The sequence below is a fragment of the Podarcis melisellensis genome (assembly GCF_964234715.1).
Source record: "Podarcis melisellensis genome assembly, chromosome: 12".
Lineage (NCBI taxonomy): Eukaryota > Metazoa > Chordata > Lepidosauria > Squamata > Lacertidae > Podarcis > Podarcis melisellensis.
Window position 1 is genome coordinate 12,537,441 of NC_138544.1, and position 22,161 is coordinate 12,559,601.

At 43.3% G+C, this 22,161-nt stretch overlaps 1 protein-coding gene across 9 annotated transcripts in view; it reads right to left on the reverse strand.

Moving 5' to 3' along the window:
- TRAK1 (trafficking kinesin protein 1) overlaps positions 1-22,161 on the reverse strand; it is a 140,852-nt gene that overhangs the window by 34,575 nt on the left and 84,116 nt on the right. For all 9 annotated transcript variants that reach the window (XM_081882936.1, XM_081882932.1, XM_081882933.1 and 6 more), the window contains 3 exons: positions 8,489-8,565; positions 6,183-6,299; positions 699-799 (listed from right to left, as the gene is read on the reverse strand). In XM_081882936.1, the coding sequence (XP_081739062.1) occupies positions 699-799; positions 6,183-6,299; positions 8,489-8,539 (269 nt within the window). In that variant the 5' untranslated portion in view covers positions 8,540-8,565. The remainder of the gene's footprint in view (positions 1-698; positions 800-6,182; positions 6,300-8,488; positions 8,566-22,161) is intronic.

A 22,161-nucleotide genomic window follows, 5' to 3' on the forward strand; every position in this document is an offset into this window, starting at 1 on the left:
GAACAAAATTCTTCAAAAGGACAGGATTTGGTTCAAAACATAGTCCCTGTTGGATATAGCAAAAGTGACATATTACTGAACTAAGAAGAACTTCCCTGTCAGGGAGGTAGACTGGTTATCCCATTTCTTAACTGGTGAGGGCCTGCTATGAATATCAGGTTCTGAACTGGATCTTGTAGCTCAGCACTGGACTTCCATACTGTTGCATAGATCAGTTGGGTCCATAGCTGGCAACTTTCCCCTTTTCTTGCGAGGAATCCTATTCAGAATAAGGGAATTTCCCTTTAGAAAAGGGAAGCGTTGACAGCTATGGTTGGGTCTACTGCCAGTCAATGGAAGCCCAAAACTTCTAATGCTGGTAACCAAACTGTATGTATGCTGTATTTTTGCACTATTTACCGGAAAGGTCCAAATGGAGCAGCATGCTACAGAATGAACCCAAAAGGAGACTAGTAAAACCACAGCTGAGTACTGTTGGTAACACCTACTCATGATCAAGAGTACTCAAGAGATAATACAGACACGATTTGACCGTTTGGTCCTTTCATTGGGAGCTGAGGCTCACCTGCAGTCTGGATGCAAAACCCATGTGGTGATGCCAGATGAGGAATACAAAAATCATGTGGCTATGCCAGATGGGGCAGAAGGATGCAAAATGGACAGTATAGCATGACCCATGTTTCCTGGCCCAAACTTACGGAGTTGAACAGATGGATTCTGGCTCGCTCTCTTCAGCAGCACTGGTGTAAAACTGAAGCAGCTCATCTTTCATGGACAGCTCATGACGTAACTGAGAAACCTGAACAAATGAAGGGGGGAGGGAAATCTGTCATACATTTGTTTCCAAATTCATCTTGCATAGCAAATTGAGTGTCGGGCTCTGTGTGGTTCTGCTAGCCAATGGATCTACTTCAAACAGGACAAAGGAAGATTCCCTCTGTTGGAAGAAAAACACAGATCAAGAATTCCAGTGCCTGCTACGATTAAAGGAGGGTTACTTCTCTGTATCTTTTTCATTTCAAAAGTTGCAAATTCATCACTATTTTATTATAAGTGTTTTTTAATTAAATAGTAGGACACCAATGGAGAACTCAAAAACCTGGTAGTGAATAAAACAAGAGGACTTCAACCACTTCAAGCAAGATATAACAAAACGCCATTCCTAGCTAGACACAATCTAAGATTGTAAGTTGGAATCCTTCCCCATTTTTGGAAGGGAAATGAACTATAACAGCCATTGTCTTTATTGTTTCTCTCTGTGTCTCCATTGTTCTCCTCAAGTTCCTCTTTTTGTTTTGGAAGCATGAGTTCCATTTTCTGTGACCTAGTTCACATGCAACACTAAGCCAAGCCATGGTTTAGTGTGGATGCACAGGCTTAAAGCAAGGAGATTGTAGCTACTTTATTCCTCCCTCAATCCTGCTGCTGCTGGTTTGGCTTAATGCGTCATCTGAACTTGGGCTTGTGGTTTTTCTTGCTCCAGAGAAACCACAAGCTGTAACCAAGGTTTGTTCTAAAGCAAGACAAACCACAAGCCCGGGTTCAGATGACACAATAAGCCAAACTGTGGCTTAGCTCACAGCAGAAGGACAAGAGAAGCAGTAAAACGACCATGATAGTCACTCAACAAGCACACACACTTGAACTTCTTAGCTTAATTTAAATTATTTTCCTGAGCTAACCCAAAACCTGAAATGCATTTAAAATTTAAAACCAGAAATAAATTTATCACTTAAAATGCACTCAGGTAGAAGACTCCTTTGCACCCCAAATTAAATCTGAACATCCAAGAAAAAGGATAATCCTAAAAATTATATCTCCACATACTCTTGCCTGTTAAATAACTTGGCATATCATCAACAAAATGCAGTTGTTCCAATTTAATAACACAATGAGAACTCAGGAAGAAGACAGATCCTAAGCCGTTACGTGCAGATATGAAAGCTGTGAACTAAATTTATATGAAAGCTGTGAACTAAATTTATTTCATGGTTAAAGGTAAAGGGTAAAGGGACCCCTGACCGTTAAGTCCCGTTGCAATCGACTCTAGGGTTGCAGCGCTCAACTTGCTTTATTGGCCGAGGGAGCCGGCGTAGAGCTTCCGTGTCATGTGGCCAGGCTGACTAAGCCCCTTCTGGCAAACCAGAGCAGTGCACGAAAATGCCATTTACCTTCCCGCCGGAGTAGTACCTATTTATCTACTTGCACTTTGATGTGCTTTTGAACTGCTAGGTTGGCAAGAGCAGGGAGCAAGCAACGGGAGCTCACCCTGTCGCGGGGATTCGAACCTCCGACCTTCTGATTGGCAAGCCCTAGGCTCTGAGGTTTAACCCACAGCGCCACCCGCTGGTGCTTGAACTGATAATACTCAAAGATGGGCAGAATGCTTTTTTTTTGTTTGGGAAGAATGGCAGATGAAAGTGATGGACTATATGGAACTGGCAGACATGACTGGCAGAATCCGAGACCAAGGTGAAGAGTTGGTGGAAGAAGATTGGAAAAAATGTAAAATTTATTTACAGAAACATTGTAAGATCCAGGAATGCTAGAAGGATGTTGGAATGAAGTAATGTGGTTTTAGCAGAAACAATATAACTGATTAGGTAAAAATTGGATTTTTTTTTTAATTGGTGAAACGAGAATGTAAAATTATAGTACACTAAGATAAATTATTAGGATAAAAACCAAGCTGGAAAGGATTTGCTGAAATATTTAATTGAACTAGAATACAAAAAAGGGAGGGGTGAGGAGGTCAAGGAAACAAGTAAATGAAAGACAAGACATGGAAAGATGGAAATGTTTTTAATTGTTTTTACTTTTCTGTATTTTGTATTTTCTGCTCTTTTTTATTTTTTCTTCTTCTCATTTTTGTAACTTTTTTGAAACTCTAATAAATATTATTTTTTAAAAAAGAAAAAGAATGCTTTTTGTTTTGTTTTGTTATGTATTCACAAAAGGGTATTGTCGAGAATAGATGAAACTTTTAGCCATTAAAGCAAGACAACAGACATCAAAATCATATGGTCTCCTCTATACTAAACCAGAATGAGATTTTATTTAATAGAAGCTCCTAGATCATATTTCCAAAGGAGACAGGATCTGGTTCCAAAGACTAATGATACCCCTCAGCTAGATACTTAAATACTGGAACATACCAAAGATCAGCAGTATTTGCTAAGATGATACATTTGCTTTTGCTATTAGAATGAGCATTGCTTCTCACAAAGGCAATTTACAGACAAAAATAATCCATTGCAATCCACAACTCAGAGACTATGTCTGAAGCAGTGAAATGTTGACTCCAGTGCACTCACCTCGTTTTCTTTAGTGCCTTACAGTGCGTCTGAGTCTCTGTTTTCATAATTTAGTACTACTGGAAAGAGTTGCATAGGGTAGAAGTTAGTAGCAATTATTTGAAGTTGGGAAAGGGGAAAGGCTCTGTCCTTGAGACAGAAGGAAAATCAGATTTAAGTAGGGTTGTAAGGGAACACAGAAAAGCATGATGCCACAGGATGAAAAGGAAAGTTGTGTTTTTAAAAACTAAGCAAAAGGAAGTAGAGGGGAAAGTCAGGTAACTGCACTTCTGGCAAAACACCTGCCCCACGGGGATTAAGTTTTACATCAGATGCCTAGCCAACGACATTTACAGCCTTGAATTAGAAAATTCAGTTAAATTAGAAAATTCAGCAAGCTGAGCATGGGAGGCAACCTTTACTTATAAGCCCAGTTGATATACTACACTAAAGCATGATTGATTTATAAAAACATTTATACACACACAAACACACACGTATATATATACTGCCGTTCAGCCTATATCAGCCCAAGGCAGTATAATAAAACACAATCTTCATACAGGAGAGAGGCGGGCAGAGAGGGAGGGAGGTAATAGCAAAACCACTGTAAAAACAAAAGTAAAAACCAGCTAGCAAAATTTAGGGTACAGCAGAAGCCGTTACAAGCCTGGTGAAATACAAATTGTTGACTGCCCATCTGAAAGCCCTCCACAAGGAGTTTGCCAAAGGAAAAAATGTTCCACAGTCAAGGTGTTGCCAGTAAGAAGGCCTATGTGTATGCCTTGGGTACAAGCCTGAAAGAGCCAGAGTCAAGTGTTGGACTTGTGTGTTTTCCCTCCCAATCTTCCTCTCATACTGCCAAAAGGAGAACCGTACTGTACCGCTCTAACCCCCCCCCCCCCCGATTTAAGTGGGACATCCTAGAATCATAGAAGCCATCCAGGTTTCTGCTTGGATCCCAGAACTTTCTGCCTTTAGGTCCTGTGCTCTGGCGCAAGCCAGCTGACACATGCCAGAGTGCTGGACCACAAGGTGCTCAAATTTGGTTGGGCACTGTGGGGGGAAATCAGCTGAGATATTTGAGATATTGAGAGTCTGGTTCATATTTAGATACCTGGAGCTCCAATACCATCCTCATCAGTTTGTTTGTTTTTTAAATCCCATGGCAACTAGAAATCACCATTTTCAATTACTGAACTGAGTAGGTTGCTGTGAAGCAACGTACTGTATGTCCTGTTAACTGAAGTGCCAATGGTACATAAAATGATCAATTGAGTTCACCATTACATTTACGGATTCACCTATTAAAGTTCTCCCTCTTTGTCTCAGATTCTTTCTGTGCAATCACATGTGCAGATTCATTCATTATGTCTCCCTCACATGTTCTGAGACACATGATCCTAACACCACTCTTCACATTCTAAAAGAAAATGCTGTAAAATAGCAAAGTACAGTGGTACCTTGGGTTAAGAACTTTATTCATTCCGGAGGTCTGTTCTTAACCTGAAAGTGTTCTTAACCTGAAGCACCACTTTAGCTAATGGGGCCTCCCGCTGCTGCTGCACCGCCAAAGCACGATTTCTGTTCTCCTCCTGAAGCAAAGTTCTTAACCTGAGGTACTATTTCTGGGATAGCGGAGTCTGTAACCTGAAGCGTATGTAACCTGAAGCGTATGTAACCTGAGGTACCACTGTAGACTTTTACAATTCCTAAAAGAGTGGCAGTAGTCTCTGGTATTCCATTTTGTTATCACATATTTCCTTGCAGCATGTGGTCTACAATTCAATGCAAGTGTCAATCCCAAGATCATTCTAAACTATTGCAACATCTTTTGGGCAAGCAATCCCGCTGATAGCACAGGAATATATGATGCTACTGAGGCACACAAAGCCAGAACAGTAGATTGTGTCAATCAGGAACAAAGAAAATTTGTGTGATTATGAAAAACCCATTCTTAATTAGGCCGTGTGATGAAATATTTGATCTATAAAGAAAAGCAAAGTGTTAAGAGTTTTCTTCTTTTAAGAAAAAACCCTAGGGACAGCTGTAAATTCACAGCAATATATAATTGCAAACACAGTCCAAACAATGTTTTAAAGAGATTGTGGACAGTACAAATGCATGTTAGGCAAGACTTAGTTCAACAAAACAAGTAGCCAACAGAGACCTCTCTAGATTACACTGATGGAAACTGCAAATTAGGACGCAAAAGACAGGTGAAGAATAGGCCAAGGTTAGAATCGTCACAACAAATCTTGTCCGAGAGCAGCACATGAAGAGGGTTTTGCTTTCCAGTTATACTTTAGTATACTTGCTTTTCCTGTTCGGTAGAACATGTGGATAATGAAGGAGGAAATGGCCTGATACTACAGGAAATTGGGTTTACAGTAGCAAAGACTCCAAAGAACACAGGTAGGAATGGGGGAGCAGGTGATCAAGCAACAGTCAACATCCGTAAGGTGTCAGGGTACCTTGAGAGGCGAAGGGGTGGGGAAACGAAAGAGAGGAACAAGGAGAGTGCTGGAGTCCTGGAAAAGTGTCACAGGTGAGGGAAGCAGCAGAAGTGTGGGGTGAAAGAAGGATCTAGAAGGCCAAGAAGCTCAGGGCTCTGCTTTAATATGCTGCCTAAGTTGGAAGCCCATATAGTGCAATAATAATAATAATAATAATAATTATTATTATTATTATTATTATTTTATTTTTTGTACTCTACCCGTCTGACTTGGCTTCCAATAAAAGCATAATAAAACATCTCGAACTGACAAGGAAGAAATGGCAAAGATACAAGGGCAAATAAAACCAAACAGGTTGGGCTTGGGGCAGCGGTGGGATGAAGTTTACTGAACTAGAAACATGTCAGTATTAGGCAAATGTGGATGCCCTCACCTCTTCCCTGATGTGTTCTACTTGTTCTTCAAGGAGTTCATTTCTCTCAGTCAGAGTCTTATTCTTCTTTAACAAGGACTGGCCAATCCGAGCAGCTAATTCTAAATCCCGCTCTTTCTGTAAAAAAAAAGGGACAAAAAAACACAAAGGGTCTCAATTATTGGCTCATTTAGAAAATGACTACTTTCTGAAAGCACATATACGTTCAATCAGTGTTCTAGGTAAGACGAGAAAGTCTGCTTTTCAAAACGAAGAAACCCATAATTTGTGCTTATTTCCTTTTCTTTGTACTGCAGAGGAAACACCCACATCATCTGGGAAACCTGCTGTGTACAGTATTTCAACTATGCATAGCAAAGCACAGCCCAAAGTTCAAGTGTGAGAAAGTTAACAAAATCCAGATCTTACTCCTTTATTTGAAAACTGTCAGCGAGGGTGCAAGTATAAGTGGCGTACATTTTGCAAAGCGCTGCGCAGGGAACTTGAGGATATTGCTACATGATGCCTTTTAACAACGCTTAGTATTTATATACAAAAATAAAGGCAGCCATGCTGGCCTGCAAGAAAAATTCTAATTATGTCAACAAGCCTGATGAAGAGTTCTAGAGAACTCAAAAATTTGCACGGAATTTTGTAACATATACAGGTATTGCCCTTATATGAGTGTTAGTATACAAGCAGCATTCTTTCTAAGTGGTCAGTGTGTGTCATCTACTCAGGGCAGGCACCCCCAAACTCGGCCCTCCAGATGTTTTGGGACTACAATTCCCATCATCCCTGACCACTGGTCTTGTTAGCTAGGGATGATGGGAGCTGTAGTCTGAAAACACCTGGAGGGCCGAGTTTGGGGATGCCTGACTCAGCGTTTCCCAAATTGAGTCTCCTGCTGTTTTTGGACTACAATTCCCATCATCCCTAGCTAACGGGACCAGTGGTCAAGGATGATGGGAATTGTAGTCCCAAAAGAACTGGAGACGCAGTAAGACTTACAAGTGCCCTGTGAAATAGGCTGGTAAGCATCCAAGCACCATAGGTGTAGAATTGAGGCTAAGAGATAATGAATAACACCTATCCAATTATATCCTACATTGGCTCCCAGTACGTTTCCGAGCACAATTCAAAGTGTTGGTGCTGACCTTTAAAGCCCTAAACGGCCTCGGTCCAGTATACATGAAGGAGCGTCTCCACCCCCATCATTCTGCCCGGATGCTGAGATCCAGCGCCGAGGGCCTTCTGGCGGTTCCCTCATTGCGAGAAGCAAAGCTACAGGGAACAGGGCCTTCTCGGTAGTGGCGCCCACGCTGTGGAACGCCCTTCCAGCAGATGTCAAAGCGATAAACAACTACCTGACATTCAGAAGACATCTTAAGGCAGCCCTGTTCAGGGAAGTTTTTAACGTGTGATATTTTACTGTATTTTTGGTTTTTATGGAAGCCGCCCAGAGTGGCTGGGGAGGCCTGGCCAGATGGGTGGGGTATAAATAATAAATTATTATTATTATTATTATTATTATTATTATTATTATTATTATTATTATTATTATTATATCCTGTGAGAGTGGAATACAATACAGTGACTAAATGCAACAAGAAGCAAATGATCATGCCAAGGAGACTGAACGACCTGGAAGAACTGTGGTAAAATGGAAGGCACATCAGCATTTGGGGGGGGGGGAGTCTCTGCAGCAATTACCATGTAAGAAGCCATATAACTGTTTTTGTGTTTTGCTATGTAAGATAAGCAGCACTTCTCTGCCCTTCCTACATTGCTTGTTCTTGCCACTGTTCCTTCACCTTGGACTTAAAGATGGGGGAGAAATCACTGGATGGAACCTTTGCATATTGTAAAGGTGGGCTGTCATCCTGGCACAGACGACGATGTTAATAGTAATTTTCAAAATGCCACTATATCAGCTTTATAGTTCCAAATTTCAACCTCCCCCCTAGATTGATATACACTGAAATCTCCCATGATTTCAATACTGATGGCAGCAAGGTATTACCAATTAGGTCTCCGTGAAATAAATTCCACATTTGCTGTTGCGAACATTCCACCTAGTTGCTTTACCTGGTGTTAATATACTCCCCTACCCAATTCACTCTAGCAGCACCCAGTGAATGACACCGGGGGAGCAATCATTGTAAGGGTGCGATGAGCAGCAGAGTTCTGATGTCCTCTACATATGTAAATGCAATGGGTGAAAAGGGCTCAATTCACAAGGCTGAAAGTAATAGTTTCTGTAGATGACAAACATTCCCCAAGGCACATATTGCTATTATTATTCAATAATAAGATGGCATACTTGCCTCTTCAAGAAGACGTGTAACAGCATCAATGTCATTGTATGTTTTAGTCATCTGGCCCACTCTTTCAGCACATAAAACTGGAAGAAAAAAGAAAGGGGAGGGAATCACTTTTTGTCCACTGTATTAAAAAGCGGTGCTTGATATAAACATAAAAGACGGGGGGAATTTAATGATTCATCAAATAATCACTGTATCACATAGCATAAGTACCTGCAGCCTGATTCTACACATGCTCACTAAGTGTGTTCAGTGAGGACCGGTCGCAAGCGTGCATAGAATTGCTGTCATTTGCTGCCAAAAATATTTAAAGGGCTCTGAAATTAAGATAACAACTCCCTTCTATACAGCTGAACGTAGTGCTTGCAATATAATTGAGGTCAACATGTGACTCCTTACAGAATTTTATATGTTTTCTAAAGTCTACAGCAGGAGTCAGCAAACTTTTTCAGCAGGGGGCCGGTCCACTGTCCCTCAGACCTTCAGCAGGGGGCCAGACTATATTTTTTGGGGGGGGGGGGGGATGAACGAATTCCTATGCCCCACAAATAACCCAGAGATGTATTTTAAATAAAAGGATACATTCTACTCAAGTAAAACACCAGGCAGGCCCCACAAATAACCCAGAGATGCATGTTAAATAAAAGCACACATTCTACCCATGTAAAAACAAGCTGATTCCTGGACCGTCCACAGGCCAGATTTAGAAGGCGATTGGGCCTTAGTTTGCCTACCCATGGTCTACAGCTTGGATCCTAAGATATGTTAACTCAAAGAGGTTCATGGAAGGAATACTGACAGGGGGCTGTTTGGGAGAGGAAAGTCACCCAAAATTTGGCATGTCATTTTTTGTTTGTTTGGCTTCAGCAGCCCCCACCCTCCATTGAATATTGTTCAGGAGCCTCTCACCCCCCCTTTTCTGGAGAAGCTTGAGGTGGGGAGGGGGACACAATGTTGCAGCAATGAGGAGCAGATGGGAAGCTTTCCTTTCATAAGCTTCCTTAAATTAACATCTTAGGATCCAAGCCGGCAAGTTTAAGTATATAGTGCTATAGATTTATAGGTGCCAGAATTTAATTAAGGTTTGGGGGCGTCAAAGCTAATTTGCTTGGGGAAACAGCCAGACCTAAGTGTGTATTTAAGCTAGTAAGGGGAATGATGGACCCACTGCTAAACCTCTGTTCTTAGAAGATGTAAAAGCTTCTGGGGCTGTGTATTGGACATTGTGTTGTTGTTGTTTAGTCGTTTAGTCGTGTCCGACTCTTCGTGACCCCATGGACCAGAGCACGCCAGGCACTTCTGTCTTCCACTGCCTCCCGCAGTTTGGTCAAACTCATGTTTGTAGCTTTGAAGACACTATCCAACCATCTTGTCCTCTTTCGTCCCCTTCTCCTTGTGCCCTCCATCTTTCCCAACATCAGGGTCTTTTCCAGGGAGTCTTCTCTTCTCATGAGGTGGCCAAAGTATTGGAGCCTCAGCTTCACGATCTGTCCTTCCAGTGAGCACTCAGGGCTGATTTCCTTAAGAATGGATTGGTTTGTTCTTCTTGCAGTCCATGGGACTCTCAAGAGTCTCCTCCAGCATCCAGCATCAAAAGCATCAATTCTTCGGCGATCTGCCTTCTTTATGGTCCAGCTCTCACTTCCATACATCACTACTGGGAAAACCATAGCTTTAACTATACGAACCTTTGTTGGCAAGGTGATGTCTATGCTTTTTGAGATGCTGTCTAGGTTTGTCATTACTTTCCTCCCAAGAAGCAGGCGTCTCTTAATTTCGTGGCTGCTGTCACCATCTGCAGTGATCATGGAGCCCAAGAAAGTAAAATCTCTCACTGCCTCCATTTCTTCCCCTTCTATTTGCCAGGAGGTGATGGGACCAGTGGCCATGATCTTCGTTTTTTTGATGTTGAGCTTCAGACCATATTTTGCGCTCTCCTCTTTCACCCTCAATAAAAGGTTTTTTAATTCCTCCTCACTTTCTGCCATCAAGGCTGTGTCATCTGCATATCTGAGGTTGTTGATATTTCTTCCGGCAATCTTAATTCCGGCTTCAGATTCATCCAGCCCAGCCATGACATTGGACATTGTAATCCCAGCCAAATCAACAAGTGTTGATGAAATCAGGCAAACTTCACTGTGAGGTGGCTGCCTGGGGACGGGATTAACCATTAGGAGTTCAAAGTGTCAAAGGAAATAAGTGTTAGAATGCAAATGAATGGAGTCCTCCCTTCCACTGTAGATAAAAGGGAAAGGGGTTGGCAGTGATGTACTGTATCCAGGAAGCAGAGAGGAACAGTTGAGCTGGGATGTTCCCTGCAGAGCAAGAGAAGGGGCAGAGAAAGGATGCTGCTGCTACTACTACTATGGAGGAAGCTGGTGAATTTTGAGGTGCTGCTACTGCGAGATCCTTCATTGAAAAGCTTCAGGTTGTATATATGTGTAAATAAACCGTATATCATAAAGACACGATAGCCTCTGTTGTGCCTAATTCTCTAAAGGAAATACAAATCCTGGTTAAGTGCCGAGACCCCTGGATTCTCGTACACTGGTCGGCGGAGATTGGGGTGGCCTGTAACTGTATGTGGTCCAAAATGCAGTCCTGCGATTGTTCCATGTGAAAGTTCTCTTCCTTGTTTTTGCATCGCCAATAAAGCAAGATTTGAAGTGTGCCGATTTACTGGTGCCTTTCAGAAACTTTGGGAACAGCTCGTGCAGTGTCTCTCCAAAGTACTGGCCCTGACTTATCAACGGGAGTCAAAGGTTAGAGCTTGTTTAGCTTTCATTTCCACCAACAGAGATTGTCGCCGAGTGCACAGATATCATGAAAATCAATAGGGAAGGAGTCTCGGTCAGTATACAGTAGATGAGCCACAGAACACGCCTTTCCCCACTTCTCTGGTTGTTGCCATGCTGCATGACCTTCACTATTTATTGACATTTCATTTTATACATGAACGTCCTGGTGCCGTTTCTTCAGAACTCATTATGCAAATATGAAAAGGAACAGCAGCACATACCAAGGCTTATCCATTTTATCCCAGGCAAATGGCCTTGCGCTGGCCAAGGGAGTGTCCCTTGTGTAGTCATTGTTTGAGTTGTGCCTATCAATGATTAAAGCATTGGCGTTTCTAATTAAAAAAAAGTCTAGCTGCCACGGCTGGACTGTGTCCTTGTTATTCAGTGAACCGCCCTGAGATCTTAGGGTGAAGGGTGGCACAGAAATTTAATAAATAAATAATAATAGTTTAGTAGAAATTGCTGCTGATAATCCAAATATTATTGTTTTTAGGCGTAATTGAATACTTGGGGGAAAGAATGGCGAGGGGGAAGAAGCACACTGAAACTAGGAAAGCAGTGTGGGAAACTTTTTTTTAAAAAAAAGAAAAATAAGCATTTACATTCTTGGTATGCACTTTCTCATGACAGGCCTAGACAGCATCTTGAGAAGTAGAGACATCACCTTGCCAACAAAGGTTCGCATAGTTAAAGCTATGGTTTTCCCAGTAGTGATGTATGGAAGTGAGAGCTGGACCATAAAGAAGGCTGAGCGCCGAAGAATTGATGCTTTTGAATTCTGGTGCTGGAGAAGACTCTTGAGAGTCCCATGGACTGCAAGAAGATCAAACCTATCCATTCTGAAGGAAATCAGCCCTGAGTGCTCACTGGAAGGACAGATCGTGAAGCTGAGGCTCCAGTACTTTGGCCACCTCATGAGAAGAGAAGACTCCCTGGAAAAGACCCTGATGTTGGGAAAGATGGAGGGCACAAGGAGAAGGGGGCGACAGAGGATGAGATGGTTGGATAGTGTTTTCGAGGTTACCAGCATGAGTTTGACCAAACTGCGGGAGGCAGTGGAGGACAGAGGTGCCTGGCGTTCTCTGGTCCATGGGGTCACAAAGAGTCGGACACGACTAAACGACTAAACAACATGCACTTTCTCAGAATACTTTGTGGAGATAGGCTTAACCAAGTACCAAAAAATGTCCAGCTTCCCACTTGTTCTCCCATTTACTTCAACTGCAATAGAATTTTCAGTATGTTAAGAAATTCCATGCAACCAATGTGAGCAATGGCCATGTCTGACAACTGGCATGGGGTTTGAAAACCCCCTTTTTTCAAACACTGAACTGTATGTCCATGTAGGAATTTTGACCATCTTTGAATGAAACAGCCCCTAGTTCAGTGGCGGTGACTGGATTTCTAATATGGCTAGCCAAGCATTGTGAAGAGTTTAAAGTATTTTAAAATAAAAGCCACCCTGACATGAAAGGATAGAAGCTGCTTCTGGGCTGTATCCAGGACTTCCCAAATATCTGCTAAGAATGACTTGTGTGCATGATTCTCTTGCTCTGTACAGCTGGCAGTGAGACCCAGGTGGTCATGCTGTTCTCTGTATTTGTCTAAAAAAAGAAGATCAAAGGCTACAAATGTGTCAACAAAAATTAAAATCAATACAGGCAGTGCTTTCCTCTACGGACATGCACTTTTGACATTCTTAGCTTGGGAAAACAACAAAACGCCTTGGGACCCCATTTGTCTGCAGCTATAATGGGAGCACGCCACTGGCACTGAATTTCCTCCGTCAGTGAATCACCACTTAAGATATGGGTGGCTAACCTGCGGGAAGATGTGGGCAGCCTCCTAACTCCCAGAACCTCTAGCCAGCATAGTTATAGGCCAATCACATCTGGCTGGGTACAGGTTGGCAGCTTCTGGCTGAAGACATTTCAAGTAGTCAGGGACCAGAGTGGGAGTAACAAACTACTAGATTGGTCATGAAAATGTTCTCTTAAGCCACAGTCCACACGTTTAACAATCCTTAGTGGAATAGCACTTCATAATAAATTACCATTTGCAAAGGATGAGAGTGGCTGGGATATAAATACAGTGGTACCTCGCAAGACGAATGCCTCGTAAGACGAAAAACTCGCAAGACGAAAGAGTTTTTCATTTTTTGAGTTGCTTCGCAAGACGAATTTCCCTATGGGCTTGCTTCGCAAGATGAAAATGTCTTGCAAGTTTCAATGCATTCCTATGGGAATTTGTTTTCAGTGCATTCCTATGGGAATCCGTGCTTCGCAAGACGAAAAATTCACAAGACAAAAAAACTCGCAGAACGAATTAATTTCGTCTTGTGAGGTACCACTGTAATGGCATTACTATCATTATTAATACCCCACAGCAGCTTAACAGGTGTTACCATATTATACATTCCTGCTAAGAAATAAGTTGAGGATAGCTCCCAAGTAAGTGGCTATAGGATTGCAGTCTAAATGAAAACACCTCCAGTGCTCTTTGGTCTTCTGGAGACATGTTACTAGAACCTCAACGTGTTAGGAAGAGTGCAACTGAAATATTTCATTTGCATCACCATTAGTTCTGGGCGATATATCAATATGTGGGAGCAAACCGCGATGACAGCTTCACTCAGCGGTGTATCACTGGTGAAACCATCACCGCTCTAGAGTCCTTCTGCCTCCAGCGTGCTGAGGGAGAAACAAACTCGGTGGAAACTGGAAGCAGAGGGACTGGCAATGGTTTCACCAGCGATATACTGCTGGTAAAACCGCCATTGCACTCTGCCCCGGCAGAGAGAGAATTAAGCTGAATTGGGGAGGTGCTGATACAGCTTGTTTCTTCCTCAGCTTCTTTAAACTGCTTGACTGAGGAGTGCGCAGCTGCCCTCGCCTCAGCCAAGTAGCTTTACAGAGCCCCTGACCCACCACCAGCTTGCGGTGGGATGGGGGATCCGTTAAAGTGCTCCACCTCCCCAGCTGAGAGAGCCCCGATCCTGCCTGGCTGCCATCTCTGGGAGCGTGTGCTGCGCCTCTCCTCCCAGAAATATGGAGCCCACCCTCCCGGTGGAAGGCAGCCAGGCATTGTAGTGGCTCTTTCATGCTACTGGCAGGCCCAGAACTTACCAGCAGCCCTGTAGCAGCCCCTCTCCATGAGGAGCGGATAGGGTGGGTTTGCACCCCACGCCTTGTGGACTTCACCCAGGAGGGTGGTGGGCTGCATCATACCTCCTGGGGTGAACAACCCCCCACCAGAGGAAAAAGATGGTGCAAAGGCCATCAAAGCACTTGGCTACTGCCGCTTGGTCCATCTTTGGGGAGCTGGGGGCAAGAGGGGAAGGACAGATCTCTCGCCCCCCATGCCAGCCAAGGCAGAGGGAGCTTGGTCAAGGAGTCCCAAAGTCCTTGCTGCTCCAGCCCGAGCAGCAGGGGACACGGGGCTGACTCTGCTGGGAGCAGGAGCCTGGCCAAGGGGCCACATGTCTCGCTCAGCTGGGGGCAGCAGCCTTTCCACCACCCCCAGCTGAGCAGCAGGCTGGGGCCAACTGTATTGGCCACAGCCCGCAAGGCGCTGGGGTGAAAGCACCTCAGCTCACATGATGAGAGCTGTGGGAGTTTCACTTGGCATCTCACTGGCTGGTTCCAATGCAGCTTTTTTCAACATCACGGTATATCACCAAACAGCAATATCTGACTGGCAATACATCGCAATGTTGAAAACCCAACATTGCCCAGTGCTAATCACCATCCCCCCCCCCTTTATTGAGGCTCAACTAATTTGAATTTAATTTGTATTTAATGCATTAAAGAGTATTAAAACAACATCATTGATCTTTGCTGTCTCACCGCAACATTAACTGAAACTCCATAAAAGATAATTTCAGTGCAAACAACTGCTTGCTTTAAAGCAGTCTTGGTGATCAGAAAACAATTTAATCAGCTACTGACCAATACTATTTACAATTCCACACATCCCTGAACGGTGTTTGGCAACCATAAAATGCCAGAAATCTGTCCCGGGCAAATCTGTTTTGCCTTGCTGTCTCTTATGTGCCAACAAATACTTTTCAGATACACGGAGTTGTTCCAGTGTTGCTAGCTCTGAAGTAAACATCAAGCCTTTAGAATACACCAAACTTCAGCAACTACCACCACTGTCAGTTAAGGAAAACTTTACTATCAAGTGCTTTAATTATAAACTGGTACAGTAACAGGAAATTAAGGGTACAATATTAAATTGCCAATGGAATAACAGCCACCCTAATTTCTGCAAAAAAAATTAGAAAAACTGTCCTAAGAGTCAATAGGAAAGGTGCTTTTCCTTCTCCCTCAATATTCAGCATCATCATCATAAGTTCTTTAAAAAACAAAACAAAAATCTTCATGCTTAACACAAATTACACAGTTTGTAAAGGCTCGTTACAATAAAGAACAACTTTTAAAAAACATAGTAGTTGTTTTCATTTGCTTCCTAATCTTAAAATAACGCTGCTACTGCAATTTCTGCTACAATAGTTTGCATTTAGGGAGGCCCCAAGATTAGATATCATGCTTCATGATTGGTGATCTCAGTCTGCCAGAAAGAGGAGGGCTTGAAAACAATAAAAAGAATTGCATGAGTCGTGTGTGTGTGTGTGTGTGTGTGTGTGTGTGTGTGTGTGTTGGTGCCTTTGAGCAGGAACATTGTTATGGGGCTGTTCAGAGGACAGCCCACTTTTTTGCACTGGGCCCCAGATCTCCTGGCCCTTCTCTTAACAAAATGAAGGTGGCAGGTTGCTGGGGTCCCACCAGTGCTGTGCTTTGCAGCATAGCCACCTTGCAAGCAAAAGTAAGGAAAGATAAATATAAAGGAAGTCCTTCCCATTCATGCTTGCTATGCTATGGACAGGTGGGAGCAGAGTGACCATAGACAGCAATGGGGGTGATGGGCTGAGGGTGCTTATGTGGCCTTGAGGCTTACTAGGTGACCAGTTTATAAAGCGCCCTTGCATATACCCGCAACTGTCCTGCTTTAAGTGAGACATCCCAGTGTGGGGCGCTGTGTTTTCAGCACGGTGTCCAAAAATGTGCAAGATCTTGACCTTGTACAAGATCACAAGAGCATTTTCTGGCTCCGTGATCTTGTGCATATTGCCCCAAAACATGTGCTTCTGCTCTGTGATCTCATGTAGGTCCCACATAGGAGTAGGGCCGGGAAGATTCGTGTCCCGGTTTCTGGCATTAACAGTTTGGAGGGTACCCTTGCAGCCTAAGCCACCTCATCAGGGTTGCTCTATAAAATTAACATGTGCAAACCATGATCATTGCCCTGAACTCCTTGGCGAACGGGCAAGATAAAAATGTCATAAATAAAACCCAGTAAGTTTACAAGTGGAACTTAAGAATAACAGCAGGCCCGTTGTTCGTTCCTACCATCTGGCATTGAGAAAGTGAGAAGGCTGTTTGTGTAAAAAAATCTCCCAGGCTTTTAAAAGAATATTTTTTTACATTTCTCCGTTCTCAAACACAAGTGTTGAGTTTTCATCCATAAAATAGGCAGATGGTTTCTGCAAAGACTTCCATGTGCTTAATTCCTTTATGATGTAATACACACCAAGTGTGGGCTGACTAACTTTTTTGAGGTATCTAGTCAACATATAGTGCATTTTCTAGCTTTCCCGTTGTTTCGATCTGTGGTTGCCAGTTAACATGTGTTTAATGGGTACATGCAATAGATGGATTGGGGGTTTGCGGGAGTGAGAGAGAGGTCAGATGTTGAACAAAACCGGTTTTACTTTGAATATGTATATAAAGCAGCAGTCGTCCCCGCCAACAGATTATATGTACATTTGGCCTTCTACTCCACCTGCAATGTAGAAAGCCATAGGTAAAGGGACCCCTGACCATTAGGTCCAGTCGTGGCCGACTCTGGGGTTGCGGCGCTCATCTCGCTTTATTGGCCAAGGGAGCCAGCGTACAGCTTCCGGGTCATGTGGCCAGCATGACTAAGCCGCTTCTGGCGAACCAGAGCAGCGCACGGAAACGCCGTTTACCTTCCCGCTGGAGTGGTACCTATTTATCTACTTGCACTTTGATGTGCTTTCGAACTGCTAGGTTGGCAGGAGCAGGGACGGAGCAACGGGAGCTCACCCTATCGCAGGGAATCAAACCGCCGACCTTCTGATCAGCAAGTCCTAGGCTCTGTGGTTTAACCCACAGCGCCACCCGCACCGTAGAAAGCCATCTTAGCACCTAAAAACCTCAGTCAGCCTTGCAGCAAAAACCTACATTTGCCTAGAATTTGGTTTAAATTTGAACATAAGCATCTAACTAAGCATATACAAATGTACCTTGAGTTTTTTAAGTACCTAGCGATGTTCCTGCCTTTAAGTTGGTTGTTTAACTAAAAAAAGAAGTAATCAAACAGAATTTTAAAAGCCACAAAGCAAAACAGTGAGGTGGCAGCCAAGCATTGCTGTTCTAACTCTAGCATGGGTGCCAATAAATAATTGCCCATCTCTGAATGGGCAGCTTGTTTATCAAATCTCCACAGACAAGGCTTAACAGAGAGATAAGAATTGCAAAAGAAATATTAGAACAAGCAATTCGGCCAGGAGATTTGCCCTTTGTACGATATAAAGTACAGCTCCCAACGTGCTACTTGACACGTACTAAGTTTACAGTTTGAAACTACAGGTCAAACTAAGTGAGAAAATGCATTTAAGTCAAGAAGGGAAATATTTGAAATTCTTGAAGTATGCATTCAGTTCTTGGTCATACTATCATTCCCCCACTGCCCCCCCCCCCACATTTAATATTTTACTGATTTTGTTAAAAAACAACAACCCACAAAGAAGAAGAAAATGTAAAATAAAAATGTAAACCATGAAGTGTCACAGACTGCAAGGGCAAAAGTACAAAGCTACAGGGCAGCTCCAAAGAATAATAAAGAATTGACTCATACAAAGATTCCTTTTACAAATAACAAAGATAGGTGCAAATAAAAGTATTCCCCACCTGTGAGTGCCATCATTATTCTGGATGAAGGTTCTAGAAAGTCTTAGATGAGCCAGACATTTGCCTATATGAGCAAACTGCATAATAAATAAAATAATGCAGGACAGCAAAACAAAAAAAGGACACTAGAGCTCTCCACTTCAGATATTTCTTAATTTATGAGATATATTTTCAAGAAGGGCTATGTGCCAAACCCTGGAGTACCAGCAATCCAAATTGTTAAGACTGAAATTCTTCCAGGATTTGACAATGAAGCCTCAGGCTGCTGTTAAGAGATGAGAAATAAGTTGTTTACTTTTCAAGTCCCGTTCTGTTTCCAAAAGCACCAGGTGTAAAGATGGAGCAATAGCTTGTTTAGTTATCAAAAAGAGCTCAATGAACACCTTACTGAAATTCTTTAAGAATAAATTAAGTTATTGGTGGTGGTATTCTTCTTCTTCTTCTTATGATTTTACACTACAGTTGTTACGCTTCCCCAGCACATCTGGAATATTGGCTTCCATCACTTGTGGCAGTCTTTGGAAGAATCTCTTCAAAAATAATGGTTTCTCCCCCACTGAAACAGATTATGGGCTTAAGGCAAAAAGAAAAGTCACATTGACTGGGACATTGGTTGGCAGGTACCAACAAGTGACAAGAAGGTGGGGCAGGGCAATGTTCACTTATGGAGTTCCTTAACATACAAATCAAAGGGAAACTTGTGAAAAGAAAGCAGAAACAGTGTCCTGATGACGACCCCCTCCTTCGGCAACGGAGTGCGCCTTCCCAGGTTTGTTGTTGTTGTTTAGTCTTTTAGTCGTGTCCGACTCTTCATGACCCCATGGACCAGAGCACACCAGGTACTCCTGTCTTCCACTGCCTCCCACAGTTTGGTCAAACTCATGCTGGTAGCTTCAAGAACACTGTCCAACCATCTCGTCCTCTGTCGTCCCCTCCTCCTTCTGCCCTCCATCTTTCCCAACATCAGGGTCTTTTCCAGGGAGTCTTCTCTTCTCATGAGGTGGTCAAAGTATTGGAGCCTCAGCTTCATGATCTGTCCTTCCAGTGAGCACTCAGGGCTGATTTCCTTAAGGATCTTCTTGCAGTCCATGGGACTCTCAAGAGTCTCCTCCAGCACCATAATTCAAAAGCATCAATTCTTCCGTGATCAGCCTTCTTTATGGTCCAGCTCTCACTTCCATACATCACTACTGGGAAAACCATAGCTTTTACTATACGGACCTTTGTTGTCTCTGCTTTTTAAGAAGTCCCCAGGTTTAGTAGACCTCAAAACCATAGAAAAGGCATAGTGATCTATCTGTACTAGGGAAAGTGTGATCATTTCTCTCCCACTTCCCTTGATCTCACCACACCCTAGTGCAGTTGTCCCTTTTGTTTTCCTATCCTACCGGAGATGTCATCGGATACTCACAAAGAAGCAGGCAGAAAGCAGCCGTTTCCAGTGTATTGTACCTCCTCTCAAAGAAAGGGCAGCATGCCAGAGAGAGAAGTCTTGGGTCAAGTGGGATCTTGTGTGAGGCTGGGTGGGACAGGGGGTACATGTGGCTGAACTCGGGCAGGCAGCAGAGTTTGTGGTGGGTGTCTCTGCATAAGGATTGCAAAAGAAAATGTGCTGAATACACAAGCTAATTGCTTGCTGGGGGTGGGCAGGGTAGGATGAGATGGATGGCAATATGCTTTTGCAGAGAACATATTTAATCTAAGGGGAAAGGGACAAAGAATGAAGGGGTAAGGAGATAACAAATTAAAATAAGAAGCCCCAGAGAACCAAATATGAACAAGAGAGCTAAAAACCAAACCCCCAAAGGCCTGCTTTTGAAAGCAGAGGCATACTACTTCAACATACCTCTGAAACCCCCTCACTAATTTATATTCTCATTAGAACAAGCATAAATTAAACTCTGAACTGCATATTTTTAATGAGTTCAGTGAGCACTGGGCTTTTATGTTGAAAAGAATGAGGCCTTCAACTAGCCCCCTTCTCCAAAATCTCTGCACGAACTAGCATTTACACGTTTGTTTCCTATTATTCTTACTTGGTAAATTGGTGTTGTAAATTCTGTTGGCTTGGACTGGCTTGGTAGGATGGTCTGCAGCAGTAGCTTCTGTGTGAAACAGAATCAAGCTAGCAAGTGCCTTAGGTGAATTAAAGGAGTGGGGAACTCTTTTGGCACTGGGGACCAGATTTTTATCAGGGTAGGGCAAACTTTGCCAGGTGAGTGAGGCCATTCACCTATCACATGACACAACTATGACATCACATGACTGACAAATTGGCTACCTTGCCAAAATCCTTTGCAGTCCCAGTGATCAATCTAACCTCTCTCTCTCTCTCTCTCTCTCTCTCTCTGTGTGTGTGTGTGTGTGTGTGTGCATGAGGGAAGGAGAGCGAGAAAGAGAATTTCTTCATCACTGTGTGATGGAACAGTCTCTGTCAGAGCTGATATGCAAAGCAGGCACCTGTGCTCTGATGCACAGCATTGAAGAAATGAACTACGCCTGCTTGTTTTTGTTGCGCATGCAGCAACAGCAAGCAGACCTGGTTTTTCAGAAACCCAGACGCAGGCTGGTCCTTTCTGGAGGTTAAAAGGATCATTGTGGAATGGGTTTTCCATGAAGTCCTGCCTCATCAGCTGAGGCCACCAGTACGTTGCCAGCCCTATCAGTATATAAATACATAAACAAATCCCCCAGAACAGCTATGAGATACAGAGAGAGCCCCAGGAGAGGGCCGTTCTGCCAGAACCAGTTTGGAATCTGAAGCAAGTACTTAGGAGAGAAGTTGTGTTCCCTCAGATATGCATTTGCCTGAAGATGCCTCCTGTCTTGCCAGTTTCTGTTGCATCTAGGGAACACACTTTTAGTAACCTTAAGATTATTAAGAACTACCTGCTGTCAGCAAACCATGCTATCATGCTTTCGCTGGAGAATGCGGTTGCAAAGCAAATAAATTATGCTGATGGAACTGATGACTTTGCATCTATGAAGGCAAGAAATACACTTTGCTTAGACTTGCAATTCCTTTTGCACACACCTAAAGCAAGAGTACCAAACTTTGCTCTCATTTTGTTGTTTACTTCCTAACTTTTAATAAAACTTTACCTCTCCGAGGTAAATTTTGCCAATTTATCCTTGGGCACAGAACGTGATTATTCTACTGCAGCCCAATACATAACTTAAGAACAAAAAATACCCTCCAGCATGGTTTAAAAGATTGTTTAACTGGCCAAATGCCTGGGAGAAGAGGAATGTTTCTGACTGGCACCTAAAAAGATGTAATGAAGGCACCAGGCGAGCTTCCCTGAAAGAGCCTTCCACAAATGGGGAGCCACAAAAGGCCCGTTCTCACACTGTCGCCCTCTGAACATCTCACGGAGGAGGTACATGAAGGAGAACCTCAGTTTATGATTGCAGAGTCTGGGTTGGTTCATATGGGGAGAGGTGATCCTTGAGGTATTGTGGTCCTGAGCCATTTGAGGCTTTATAGGTCAAAACCAGCACTTTGAACTGGGCCAGGAAAGTAATTTGCAGCCTGTGCTGTTGGGCCAGGGTCGGTGTTATGTGCTTAAAGAGACTTGCCCCGGTGAGCCCCCTGGCCGCTGAATTCTGCACCAGCTGAAGTTTCCAAACCATCTTCAGAAGCAGCCCTACATATCACGTGTTGCAGTAATCTAACCTAGAGGTTACCAGAGCGTAGATGACAGAAGTTAGGCTTTCCCTGTCCAGATAGGGGCACAGCTGGGCCAACGAGCCACAGCTTATGGAAGGCACTGTGTGTTTACTGACGCCACCTGAGCCTCTGGAGACAGCACGGGACCCAGATATACCCCTAGGCTTTGTACCCACTCCTTTAGAGGGAGTGTACGCCCATCAAGACCAGAAA